The sequence below is a fragment of the Sylvia atricapilla genome, chromosome 10 (genome assembly GCF_009819655.1).
Source record: "Sylvia atricapilla isolate bSylAtr1 chromosome 10, bSylAtr1.pri, whole genome shotgun sequence".
Lineage (NCBI taxonomy): Eukaryota > Metazoa > Chordata > Aves > Passeriformes > Sylviidae > Sylvia > Sylvia atricapilla.
In genome coordinates, this window is record NC_089149.1 from 10,382,689 (window position 1) to 10,396,736 (window position 14,048).

The following is a 14,048-nucleotide window of genomic DNA, read 5'->3' on the forward strand; positions in this document are numbered from 1 at the left end:
ATACTTCTCCTATCTGAGTGCTATTCAAGTCTGCTGTTGAATTAGCAGGTCCTAGAAAAAAATCTCTTGCAAGATGGGTTGCTCTTGTCTCAGATCCTGGGTCCCCTGTGCTGCATTAGGGAGCTATAATGCAGCAGCAAGACTGAAACAGACTGTCAGTAACAAGAAGGAATGCTGAAAACTGCAGCAGACAAATTATTCTGCCTCTTCTGTGAAGCTGGCTGGGATTGGAAGATGTGGTTTAGAAAGTTAAAGTCACTCCATGCATTTTGGGCATGGTGGTAGTCTGGAACGTGACACAGCAGAGTCAGATTCCCACCTTGGTTTTGGTGCTTTAAGTAGTATGATTCTGTGCAGTGTAGAAAAGAGCTTTGGCCAAACAAGATAAAAGGAAATGGAACTCCACTGATTGGGGAATTCAGTTGTGGCCTAAATTCAGTTTTAGAGCCCTGGAGTTTTTCAAAGTGTAGGGCAAACTTCATCCTATTTTTGATGAAAATTTTATCTGGCAGCAATGAGATGTGGATATGGAGAAGTTGTGAGAGCATCTAATTTCCAAGAATGGAAGTGGCTGAAATGCAGGTTCCTGTCTCTGTTTTTCAGTTTCCATCGCTGGTGAAAAACAGCTTCAGCTGCCATGAAGGGTGGTTTTGTTGTTAGAAAATGTTGCCTCTGTGAGGAGTGTGTGGCACAGTGACTGAGCAAGCTGGAAGGTGGTAGAAATACCAATGAGAGTGGAAGGAATTTGTTCCAGACATGATTTTAAGTGTCTGCTACCGTAAAACTCCATCTTTGAAGGACCATTCTCCACAATTGTATTTTCCAGTTTGATTTGCTGATTAAAATGCAGGATGTTAATTAGCTTTAACACAAAACAGGTAAAGAAGAGCATCTGGAAAACATCATGTGATGGTTTTAGTATTGCTTTTAATGGTGAGAGTAGTAAAATATAAATGTTTGGAAAAACTGTAGCAACTTCCAAGTGTTGCTAAAGCCAGTAAGCGACAAAGGTGCTTTACAAACTCCTTTCATTCAACCATCCTGAGGCACAGATCCTTCACTCTCCATCTCCATGTTTCTCTTTTGCCATGGGAAGAGTCTTACATCTTGTCACATTAAAGGTCTGGCCTTCCTCTTCAGCTCCTGAGTTGCTTGCCCCTTCCTCCCCATTTCTGGCTCTGCAGATTGCTCCAGTTCAGCCCTGCAGCCCCTCTCTGTGTTGCTGAAGGATCCTTTGCCAAGGCCTGCAGATACCCAGGTGTCCCAGGGGTGGTGGGAGGGCTGTCCTCAGTGTGTGCTCAGTTCTGAGCTCAGGTGAGCCTCTTAAAGACATGAAGGTAAGGAACATGCTTCCAGTGCAGAAGTTTGGCTTCTGTGGCATGTTGGCCCCAAGCAGAGATACAGTTAAAAGCTGTTTTCCTGAGGTGTGCTGCGGGCACCACCTTTTCTGATGTATGAATTCTAATTGAAAGACAGCACTTTGCATTCATTTATCTGCATGTGGACAGTATCAAATTAAACTTTGGAGTTCACCCAGAAGGAATCTGTACACTGTGGATGGCATTTTAGGGCAGCAGCAATTATCCATTGTTCAGCTTTCTGTGTGATTCAGGTCCCTTTTCTTCAGCTGAGGTTCTCATCTTAGGAGATGTGTAGAGCGTAAAGTGTCCGAACAAGGCAGTTGTTGTCAAAAAAGAAATAAAAACCCATGGTCAGCCAGCCAAATCCAATACCAGATGCACATCTGGCAGCCTTGAAGGGAATGTAGAAGTGGGCCTAATGGTTTGGAAAATGAGATTGCAAATTTCTTGGAGGCAAGAGCCTTCTTCAGTGAATCAGACTGTGGGGTTTGCCCAGCTGAGTCCTGCCTGCCCCATGAACTGCAGCCACTGACCACCCCAAAAATGTGTAGACTGAGGCAGAGTCCAGGTTTTCCTCTTCTCAGCTTTGAGACATATAGTAGATTTTTAATATGATTCATTTCCTCAGAAGCCAAACCCAAGCCATTGACTTTCATGTAGTTTTATATATCCATTTTGCTGACATTTTGCCAGTTTCACTGGGAATCCTTGCAAACATTTTGGCACTCACCCCTTCCTATTACAGCAAAACAAGCAAACAAACTCAGAAATATGTTATATGTTTAGTTCCTGGACCTAGTGCTTACTCAGGCTGTGAAAATTGACCAGCCAGTTTTAATTTTACTTCTTTCCTCATTGGTGATTTCCTAATAGCTTCACAACCCGTGGTCAGGAATGCTTTTTCAAATTCAGAGAAGCTTGGCTGTGTGCTTAAAGTTGATAGAACTTAAGCACACGTGTAAAATTAAGCATATGCTTATGTTTTACACAGTCTTTTTGCAGGTGACACAAACAGCTGCATATGGGTTTCCAATATGTGATTAAATTCCAAAAGGAGTTTTTTAAAACAGTTTTAGTCAACCTTAATTTTCTGAAATTGGTAGCTTTAACAAAACCTATCTTTTTTGATTCAAATTGCCTGAGACGTGTGCCTTTTAAAAAGCTCTTTATTTAACTGTCACAATATGCAGTCTTGTGTGGGATAGAGTTTGTTCATGTAAATTTAATTTCCAGTTAAAGTGGTGCAAACACAAAGCGATGTCAATAGATCTTTATGGACTGGCAGAGCTGCTTCTTTCTCACCTCTGTGGAGGTGGGGGCCAGGCAGAGCCATTAAATTGTCAGCTGTGCCTTTCTGTCTGCTGCAGATCATAAAGCTTTGCCTGGTCACCCGGGGAGACCAAAGGCATCCAGCCTTGATCCACAGACATCAAGAGGTAGAGAAATCTTGGATGTTTGTTTTAACATTTAATTGCCTTCAGTATTACACGTAAATTAGTATCTCTGTTTTTTCTAAATGGAATTTCCCTAGCTTTGGCTTCCCGACTGCTGTGTGTTTTTCTCTTTTGCTAGATTTGGACAGTCTTGTGGTATCTGGCATTTTCATTCTGTGAAACTGTTTAGGTAGTGCTCCTTCATAGGTGAAACCAAGTGAAATCTCTATGTGTCTCCTTTTCAGCCGTTTTCTGCTTTTTGGGGGCGTCTCAAGTTCTGAAACTGCTGCCTCCCATACTGGACACAATATGCCAGTGCCAGGCTCATCACAAGTGTTGAAAGAAGTAAAATCACCTTCAGCTCTGCACTTTCCTTGTACTTGGCAGGAGATGGAGATGGTGTTTGGTATGGTTTTCCCCTCTGGGATATAAATCCAGAGTGATGGGGCTGGGTGTGACAGATTGCCTTGTGCACAGGTGGGTGTAATTCGTGGCTTGTCAGACACATCCCGTGCTGTCCGAGGAATCTACCTCTTACCTCTTTTCTTATGCCAGAAGAGGAAGGATGAAGATCACAACTTGGCCAGGATGTGAAGATGGAGTCTCTGCTCTTTCACATCACCAATGGATCTTTAAAAATGTATCATTCATGTCATATGACTCAGTGGGAAGGTCTTCCATTATTGCAGTGGACACTTAATGAGCTATTTGGTTTCTACATTGATTAAACTTTGCAGCTGTATTGGGGTAATTGGCTGTTCTTTGGTTATGGTTCCCCTTGGAGGCAGATGATGAAATATCCGCTATGTTCTCCTATTTCTCAGTTTTTCTGTAAGCAGCAATACTCTGTGGGGAACATCAGCCCTGCTTGATGGCTAATTAAACATTAATTTGTGACGATATTGGAGCAGATTTTAAGTTGGTAGGGGAGTGGGCAAAGAAAGGGGAAACTTTTAACAGTCACCATAATTGTCAATAATGAGTCCTAATGTAATTGCATTAATTAAAAGAAAATGGATATATTCCCTGCTGCTGTAAAGTTAGTTAAAGTCAGTGAAAGTCATGCTGGGTCAAAAAGACTTCATGGCCAGTTGTTCTTGCCCTGTGGACAGACAAGTAATGCTGTCCTGCCCAAAGAGTAAAGAAAAAAAATGATATATCCCATTTCTTATTGTATATTCTGCTGATGAACAGGAATGTTTCACAAACTCAATTTAATTCCCAAGGACGAGTAATTGTAACTCCACCCGGAGAATATTAAATTGCCTTAATGGAAAAAGAAACTGGTTTGATTCTCCCCCTTCTCTCCCCACCTTCCCCAGTTTTCAAATAACTTTATGTGCCTCCTTAGTTTATTAATACACTTCTCATCTTGCTGCTGATTTTGCATCTGGTAGCACTTAACACAGACAAGACTCCCAAAGCTTTTGATCAGACATATTAAGTAAACTCTCAGGACTGTCGGGTCTGCTGCTCTGGCAGATGTTGGCTCGTGGGACTCCTCCTCTCTCTTCATCCCCTGACTGTTCCTTATCAAATCCATCCTGTTGCTTTCATGTGCTGAGGATTGTGGTGCCTTTCCCCACGTATTCTCTGGCCCACAGCATGAAGATCCTCTGGTCAGCTGAAAGGTGTTTGTTGTTTTGCTGGTTTTTGGTGTAGAGGCCCAGAGAAGCACTGCAGTTTTAGAAGCCCCAACTTAAGCCAACCTGAACATTTCCAGGATTTCCTTCTGTGAGAAAAACAAAAGAGTGAGAAACCCACAAAAGCTGGGTGCAGGTTTCTATGCCCGAGGTGGAGGTGTGAGCCTGTGATAAGCAGGGAGCTGGGTAACCCATCCTGAGGCAGAGCAGGTGGGGCCGAGGGACTGGACAGTACAGGACCTCTGTGTTGGCATCTCCAGTTTCAAGTCACCTACAAGCACACTGCTGGGCTGTGAGGAGAATTTGTTGAATGCTGTTTGCTGCATCTTCTTTATTCCTGTTGCATAATTGCCCTCTGTTTCAAGGGTGGCAGAGGGACAGGGAACATTGCAGATCTTCTCTGTTGTCCATGTCCATGCAGATCTTCTCTGTCTGTTGTCCATGTCCCATCAAATCAACCAATCATCCACTGCTGGCGTTTGATACAGGGCTTCAGCAGAGCATACCCCAAGGCCATGGATCCTGTTGGCTAAACTTCTATGATGCCCTTCCATCCTTTCTTTATCTCTGCTCATTCATCTAATATCCATGGCCAAATCCTCTTGAGAATTCTGGACTAACCACAGGTGTTTGTGGCAAAATCTTCCCTCTGGAAAGCTGCTGGAAAGGAAAATGTAGTCCTGGATTACTCCACTGCTCATCCACACTGGTGGCATCCTGCCCCCACCAGTGTGCTGGTGCTGGGACTGGGGCCCTGCTCAGGATAAGCAGAGACCTTACTAAACTGTGATGGAAGATAACCATGGGCCCCACTGGCCCACAATCCAGTTGCTAGCCACAGCAGTGCCTCAGACCCAGCCATGTCATGTAAAATCAGGGGTCTTCTGCAACAGAATTGCAGCTGGAGCTTGGATGGCTTGGACAGGGGTTTGTTTTGGCATGTTTTGTTAGGTCTTGGATGGCAGATTTGGAGAATGAAATGTCCTTTAAGGAGTTGGCTTGGCCCAGGGCATTAGTGTCTTCATCTGGTGGCCTGGAGGAGCTTGGTTGTATGCTGAAACTTGCTTGAGTTTCAGCACCTTGCTCCTACTTCTCTACCTGCATTCCCTTCCCAGGGCTGGTATCCAATTGCCAGTGATCTCCTTGGGACAAAGATGTTTCCTAGGTATGGTGTGTAAACAGTGTCTGTCACACTGATCTCTAGGGAAATGTAAATCTTTATTATCAGGCATATTCATAATTGCAACAGAGTCTTTGCTTTCTTTTATCTATGCATCCCAGGAGGCTGAGTGCAGTTGGCTGTAATTGCTGTTGTCTCTACTAAAAAAACGGAAGAAATAGGTTTCCACCTGTTGGGCCAAACCCTGGCACCAAGGGCTGTGGTCAGTTATTTACCTGCAGACACTGTAAAGTACCCACCAGCAGATATGTCTCCTAGCAGTTGTCAGCAGGTGAATAGAAAACACAAGTGGAGACTTCATATGAATGTCTCTAGAGCCAAATCAGTCACTAGTGACCAGAGAAAAATGTAAAAGGGAAGCTCAGAACATTTTGTATTTATTATGTGTCTTGGAGTTTTCTTCCATGTGTTTTCTCCTACTGCTTTTGAAATCCATGTGAACTCATAGCAACCACAGTGTCTTGCAGCAGAAATAGCTTAGCTGTGTGTTGTGTGACAAAACACCTACCCCCTTTCCTTTGTTTTGAGACTGATGCCTCCTAGTTTCATGCCTTCTTGTTATCTGCTTTCTCTGTATTTTTTCTTTTTAAAAATGTTTTTATTATTTGTCCTTTTCATAAGCTTCCTACACCACTGTGAGTTTTTAAATCGGTTGTTAAGGTTTTGCAAGTGTCTCCTAGCAATGCTTAACAAATAACTTTCCTTCATCTGCTTGTTTGTTTGCCCCAGCTGAAAGTCCGTGGAGTTCTTTACCACACCTTGTTGCTTCAGAAATTAGTTCAGTCTGGATACCCAGTGCTATTTGTGTTTTCCATGAGTGGAGAAATTGAATGTGGGACTGTGGCTACCCCAGATTAATTGCTGTAGATGTGTCTGAGCACAGCTCCCTTTACCCCACTGTGCCTCCTGCAGTTTGTTGTGACACAGGTGCTGTTATGAACCGGGCCAAGAGAAGATATTTGGCGCATTCATTGGCCCTTTTTGGGACCATATAGGCTGGTGTTTAGTAGATGATCACCCACACCCCTGTTCCAGGTAGGCCTGACCTGCCTCTTTACAGTGAAATCTTCAAAAGCGGCCAGAGTCAAAGAAACATTGCTCACTTAAATGACAGTGGCACCTGAGAGGCACCAAATGGTGCCTTTGAACAGCCCTCTTTAAACTTTTGAAGTGTTTTCCTTTGGTCCTGCTAATATCCAGCAACACAAACCAGGTAAAACTATTTTGTGCCTGAAAAAACGAAAAAGCAAGGGGAAAAAATAAATCAAAACCTAACTTCCCTTTGGCTTTTATCCTTGATGTCATCAAAAGACTAAAAAGGATATTTCAGGCCTGGCTTCAGCCTGATGGAACAGCAGGGAAGTTCTTTTCTATTAGATCCTTGATACAATCACATCTGGTGAAATCACTGCGGTCACATCTGCTGAAATCTTCCATCATTTCAGATTTGTTTCAAAAGACTCAATCTTTCTGGTTTTAAAGGGCACAACTTTTTTTTCCAGCCCTCCTTGGTGCCTGGAACGGAGATTAGGCATCAATCAAACATCTCAGACCCCCCTTGCCCTGAATGCTGCAGTCAGCTCGTCTCCATGTGCGTGCATGGGGGGCAGCCTCTTGGGACTGTTTAAATTTACATTAGGGAATTTGAAAGAAAATGTTTACACTTGTCTGTAGGCTTGGGGGAGAATAGACACAGCAACTCTTAAGGGTGCTTCATATTTCTGATAGATGCCCTTCAGTATGTGTCGTTTTTGCCACTGCAGTGTCTTTTGGGGCTTTAGATGGCTTCTGTGACCTTGGAAAGAAGAATGAATAAGAGACGAGGTAGCAGGGGTGTGTGTCTGAAAAGGACCTTGCCTCTGGCACTGATATTGTTAGAGAAAGTGCAAAGAAAGTGAAAAAAAAAAGGAAAAACTAAACACAACTCCCAGCCTGAAGTATATCAAGACTGAATCACTTCCTTTCTTCTTCCTAGTTAACATTTCTCACAGTCTCTTCTTGTCAGTACAGTGGATACTATTGACATCAAACACTTTTCTGTCCCTCACCTGTCCCCAGATAAAATAGGAAATAAGAACCATGTCCTTCTTGCTCTGTCTGCATCTCTGTCTAAGCCCAGTGCCCAAGGCCATGGACCATAAGGAGAGGCTCACTCCTGTTTTATTTGCTCTTCCGACCACCTCAGTGCCTATCTCAGGATTGCAATAGCCTGCAGAGTGTGGTGGGTAGCTGCTGGGTAGCTGTGGCAGGTACAGCCTGGTGGAAGCAGGCAGTGGGCACTGAATTTATCAGCTCTGCCACCTCATCTGTGGCTCACTGGCTTTTACAGGAGGAATAGACAGTAAAGTCTTTCAGGTCAGAAGTCTTTATGTGCAGTCTAGTTGCTGACAACTCCTTATTTGCCTAAATTCTGCTTGCTACTCTTGTTACTTGTCCTTCCTTTCCCCAGAAGGCTTTTCTGCTTCTCCTTGTTCTTGGATGTGTAAATGCAAAAAGTGTTGATGTGTTACAGCTCAAAGAGAGCTCCCAAACACCTCAGGCTCCCGGTAAAACTGATGTACCAGGAGCAGAAGGCACTGTGGGCCCCCGGCTTTGTTTTGAGTCATTAGCTGTGACCTTTGCTAATATCTATGATGTTCATCTCCAGTCTTTCAGTTGTGAGTCAGGGGGTTATCTGTGACCTGTGATAGCACAACATGTGTGTTTAGCTGCAGCTCTGCTGTCCTGGACGTGTCTGCACAAATAAACCAGCACTACATTTCCCACAAATGACAGCTCACGTTCCTGGGTCACAGTTCAGAGGATGAGCTGGCCACAGCACTCAGGAAACATGGATGGATGGAGATATGGTGGATATTGATGCTGGAAAATGGCACTGCGATGAGCAAGGTCCTGATGCTCCCAAAGTATTCTGGAGTTCGACCTTTGCCTTGTGTTGGTAGAAAATGTATGCTGGGGCTCTGGAGTTACTTGTAGCCTGCCACCCATGTCAGCATGTCGCTGCTACAAAGCCACTCTCCATGTTTCCCCAAAGCAGCAACACCACCAGAGGCCAACCTGGCAGCCCACATTGCCTCTCTCATCCCAGGGGATAATGCCTGGCCTGAGCTACAGCCCTGCAGGGCAGCAAGCAGGGCATGGAGAGAGGGGAAAACAGAATAAAAGAGAGACGGCTGGGCCTGGGTAGGGAAAGGAATTTGGAGCAGGAGCTGGGAAGGACATCTGGGAACCAGATTCTTCTCTTTGAGCCTACTGCAAGGAGCTGGCTTGGTTAAACAAGAGACATTCTTGTTACTCTGCTGAAAGCTGCAGAATATGATAAGAGTAGGTGATCTAGGGTTGTAGGAAGAGGTGACATCTAGGGAAATCATTGTGCTTTTCATGTCTTTTAGCTTGGTGAATAATAGTCTTACAACCCTTTTAGCACAGTGAGGCAAAATTTGAGACGCTGTGTTGACCTCTGCACTCTATGTGCTGTAATGAATGTTCCTTGGAGTGGTGTGGGGGGACCTGTGACACTGACTGCTGTTGGGTTGTAGGATTAGTGGAAGTAAAGCAAATTTTCATCAGAGCAGAGTGGGTTGATTGGGCTGGGGAGTGGATTACCATCAGAGCTGTTCTGAGCTGCACACCAGGAATTCAGGGGCAGACAAACAAGCCAAACAATGAAGCTCTCTGCTGTTTTTCTCTCTTTTGACTCAGAGCAGAGACTGAGCCAGGGGGATAGGACTGTAGGCGTTGCAGAAGTTCACGTGAGTGGATAGTCTCTGGCATGAGTAATTTTTTGGACTGGGTTGGCTTATATTTGCTTTTTGTCGAACTCACGTTGGCTGAGCCAAAGATAGCATCCTTTTTCTTTTTAAACCCATTTTTCCATATTCTGCTGGCTGGAAGAGGGGGCGCAGAAGCGACATGTCTGCAACAATGCCATAAATCCAGACAGAAATAGAATTAGCAGTTCCCTCTGGTTCCGGTGTTTGTATCTGTGGGGCTCTGAGCTGAACCAGCCCGGGCTCCTCGGAGCAGAGCCGTGTCTGTGCGAACCTGTTGTGCCTTGGGACCTGGCACTCGGGGTTTGTTCCAGAATAGTGTCATAAAACTTTTATAGCAACGTCATGACAAAAAGCATGGGAAGAGGAATAACTTAACCCTCTCTTGCTGAAGTTGGTGTTGCAAATGCACCAGTTTGCCCATGCAGGAAATCCTTCGGTTGAATATAGAACACTGTGGGGAGAGAGAAAATTGGAGATTTGTGGGGATGGGGAAGAAAAAGCAACCAGAAGCCTGTCTTCGAGAGGATTACCATTTCTTAAATGTCTTTAAAATCCACTTCTGCCCCCGTGGGCTCTGGCACACATCAGTAGTGTCATTCACTGGCACTGTTGCACTGCATTATGTTCCTGCATTTGTAGAGTTGGGCTTTTAATCTATGTTGATTATGTTTTAATTGAATAAATAAATCAGAACCCAGAATCAATAGAGATGCTTCTATGCTGTTTTATTTTATTTTTCTAGGTTTCCTAAGGACATTTAACTTTTACAACCTTATAACTCGTTCTGCAGCATTTGCTAGTCAGCTATTGCATAATTGTTCTGGGGCATGAGAACCTGGGAATAATATGGCCCAGAAATGCTAAGAAGCAGAAATGAAATTGGCTGATCTTCTCATCTGCTGCCGTCCCTTCTCTCCAGGGTCGGGGTACCAAGCAGGTCCTGTGTGGACTCCAGTGTTATTCCTGGGTCTGCCATTGGCGTGATTTATCACCTCACATGGTGGGGCCTTGGATGCCCTTTGCATCTCCCCTCTCCTTTCCAGGCTGACTTTTGGCTGCTTAGCTTCAAAATTCTCTGGAGTGGAGCAATCACAGATTTTCTGTCTGAGAAGCCTGTGGCAGGCCAACAACTGGAAGATGGAGAAAAACCAAACAAGAGCCATGAAGTGGAAAAGAAGTTGTACTTTTGCAGATTTAAAAAAAACAGGTGCCTGCAGTTAGCCAGGAGGAATGGTCTGGGCTAATTCCTGTGAAAAATATTTATTTCTTTGAACAATGGTTTGGATGGAAAGACTTCAGCTTTATAATAAAAATAGGCAAGAAGAGTTGAGTTTGTAAGTATTTTCTCACTTGATTCTCAGCCTTTTAAGTGGTGTGTTCTTGCGTAAGCCACAATGGAGCTTCCATTTTCTTGTTAATCAAGCCAAATATATTGTAATCCAATAAGATTTAATAATCATTAGGAGCTAATGGATGCCTCACCATGTATAAATTTGGCAGATCAGAGACTGCCTGCTTTGCATAGCCTGTTTCTCTTTGACCAGCTTGCCATTTATGTGTCAGATTGATGACTGAGGAGTTCTTTAAAACAGGTAATGATTGACTGCTCCTAAAATGAAATTTAAATAAAACTACCTGGAACAGCCAGTGAGCGAAAGGTAAAGACAAATTTTTGGCATGGAAGATTGAAGTAACTTGGTGAGAGTGAAGACAAACAGTGCTGGATTGTCTGCAGGAAGGTGCTGGTATGGTCTGAACAGCTTTTGCCATTGAAATTAGGTGAGCTTTTAGGTAATTCTTTAGTATTTTTACTGTTGACATCGTCCAGCTCTGAGTGAGCTCTTCTGCACAGAACTCTGTAGTTGCACGTACACAGAGAGGCTCTGTCCTGTCCAGGGGATTTGTAGATAAGTAAGACATGGAAGAGGAGAAGAAAAATAACTCAGGTTGAGAAAAGACTTTCAGTGTAGTATTTCACTTGACTCAAGAACTTTGCTTTCTGTGCATGCCCTGGTGGTGGCCTGGCTCAGTGGGGCCAGGCCCTGGCACCTACTTTGTCCATGGCAGGGATCCTCAACTGGTTTTCTTAAATTTCCCATTCCTAGTGGAGGTTCTTAATTCCTAAAGCACTGAAAACATTGAGGAGGATATTTCCTAGCCTTTACCTGACTTTGTGCCCTCTTTAGAGGTCCTTCTGTTGGGTTGGGCTGTACAGCACAGAGGTCCTTCTCAGAGGTTTTAGACTAGGTTGATTTATCAAAAACAAAGCACATGAATGAATCCTCTAAAAATACTTATTCTAGTAGGGATTGCAGTACTCCCCTTAAACAGTGGCTTGAGGGTCACATGCTCTGCTGTCATGCTGAGTTCTTGGTTTTACTTTTTGAGATGGGTGGTGGTGAAAATTCACATCTCTTCCCTTCTAGGTGAGAGTCCCTGCCAGCCTGGGTACAAATGGGACTAGGCTGTTTTGAAAGCAGAACGAAAGCAAAATGTATTGAATTAAGGTCCTTGGCTGCATGTTGGCATTTCCTCAGGACATAGGGTTTACTGCATAAAAGCCTTTTCACAAGGACCTTATTTATGTTATTTTGTGACTGCTTGTTGCAAATCACATCCTTCACCTTCAATCTGCTAGAAATGGATTGAACTTTTTCACTCCTCCTTGGAGGAACTAATTTTTCAGACGGAATTTGTGAAGAAGTGTTGAATCAGTCAGGTACACCTACCAAGAATTGGTTTAAAATAGGAATAGGTGCATGTAGCCAGTCACTGGCTACTGTGGCCTGTAGCTCTGTTCTGTTTGTGCTTTGCCTGAGATGACAACATGGCAGAAGAGATGCTCTCAGGATCCAGGTGCTCCAAGCCTGTCCCGAGCTTTGTCTTTACAGACAGGTATCCTTTTATAACACATCTTCTCCATCTTACGTTGTGGAGATTGCTGTGCCTCTTCAGCTTGGCAGCAGGTCACTGAATTGCCAATCCTCCAAGTCAATTTTGCACAATGGGACTCTTGCAAATACGTGAAGAAAAGCCTCAAAGCAGCATAAATTCCTATGAGATGGAGGCTTGCTGTTAGTTCTGGAGGGAGCTGTAGGATTTCAGCATGTTTGTCCCTGCAGCCCGAGAGTTATTGCTGGGCATGGGTGCAGCTCTGTGAGGACAGTAAGAAACCATGTGCCAAGCCAAGTGCTTGGAGTAACTGGAACTTTTCTTTCTCCCTTAAGGTGAATCCTGGTGGCAAGACACTTGAGGAGAGGCGGTCCAGTTTAGATGCAGAAATCGACTCTTTGACCAGCATCCTGGCTGACCTGGAGAGCAGCTCTCCGTACAAACCTCGGACTCAACAGGTTAGTGGCACGTTGCGTAAACACGGAGTGGGAAAGGGGCCAGCATCGACTTCTGGAGTCAATTTGCTAAGTGCTTGGTATTTGTTGCGAGAAGGCCTGCCAGTTCCTCCTGATAGCATCCAGATGTGGCTGTCAATGGGGAGGAGGGTGCAGCTGCTCCGAGGGGGCACCGGCTCAAAAGCTGCCGCACCTCTGAGCAAAGGGCCTCTGATCCTGATTGTCAGATTGCCACAGAGATTGTTGGAAAAATACTTGCAAAAAATGGCATTTCATTTGCCTCAACTTTCAACCAACAATGACTTGTGAATTAAAACCTTCTTGGTTCGCAAGTACTTTTATGCTTTTATTTTCTTGTTGTTTTTCTGTTCTGTTAACTTTTGTCTGTCGCGCTGCCAGAAGGATCCAGATATCCACATCTCATGAAGTGGCTTGGATCAGAGCTCAGCTGTCAGGGTGGCTGTAGCCCAGCAAGGCAGACTGGAATTCGCACTTCTCTGCTGTGTCTAGACGAGGACTGCAGGGGTGACAGCGACTTGGCTAATTTTTGTCACTCATCTAGGTAGTGCTTGAGTGGAGCTATTTAAGTTCTGGTGAGATGTCATCTATTTATCAGAGGAAGTGGTGACACCCCCGTGGCACTTTTAAAAGGGCGATTTTTGAGATCTCATAAAATCATCCTAGATATGTTTGTGCCTTGTCTTTCCTTCCTAGTCTCATGACTGGTCTCATTTCATACGTGTGTGTGGGTCTGTAGGCTGTATACAGTTATATGTATGCTGTACTTCTCTTAGTAAAGCTCCAAAAATCAAAACTATCAAAGGGGTAGGTGAGTGATGGGTGCACACCCGCTATCCATACAAACTTTCTCTTTCGTTTGTCTTTTTTGGTGGTTTTCATCGTTCCATTTCTTTTAAGTAACTGAGAAGTGATACTAATGGAGCAGAACTAAAACAGTGATCAGAGTCTCTTTAGATTTGGTCTTCTTCAAGTCTGCAAATAGAGCAAGAGCAGAGCTAAATCAGATTTGTGCTCTTTTGAAAATGTCCCACTGCACACAGAGGCTCTGGGTTTCCATCCTTTCTGCAGAGACCTCCCTATAAACTCATCTTTCATTTTAGTGGCATGTGCACAGTTATTGCATAAGCTTACAGACTTGGCCTTGAAAAATAGTCCAGTTTGGTTTAGTCAGTCAAAAAGACCAACAATGTAAACCAGATCAAATTCAGTCTTTTTCCCTTTTTCTTGTTGTGATAAATGAGATGAGTTGTGCTGAGGCGCTTGGTGAATAACCCATGTTCAATTTGTTTG

At 44.1% G+C, this 14,048-nt stretch overlaps 1 protein-coding gene across 5 annotated transcripts in view; it reads left to right on the top strand.

Annotated features, from left to right (window-relative positions):
• The window catches only part of LPP (LIM domain containing preferred translocation partner in lipoma), a 318,669-nt gene that overhangs the window by 155,206 nt on the left and 149,415 nt on the right, over window positions 1-14,048 (top strand). For all 5 annotated transcript variants that reach the window (XM_066325946.1, XM_066325945.1, XM_066325948.1 and 2 more), the window contains one exon: window positions 12,618-12,740. In XM_066325946.1, coding sequence (XP_066182043.1) covers window positions 12,618-12,740 — 123 coding nt within the window. The remainder of the gene's footprint in view (window positions 1-12,617; window positions 12,741-14,048) is intronic.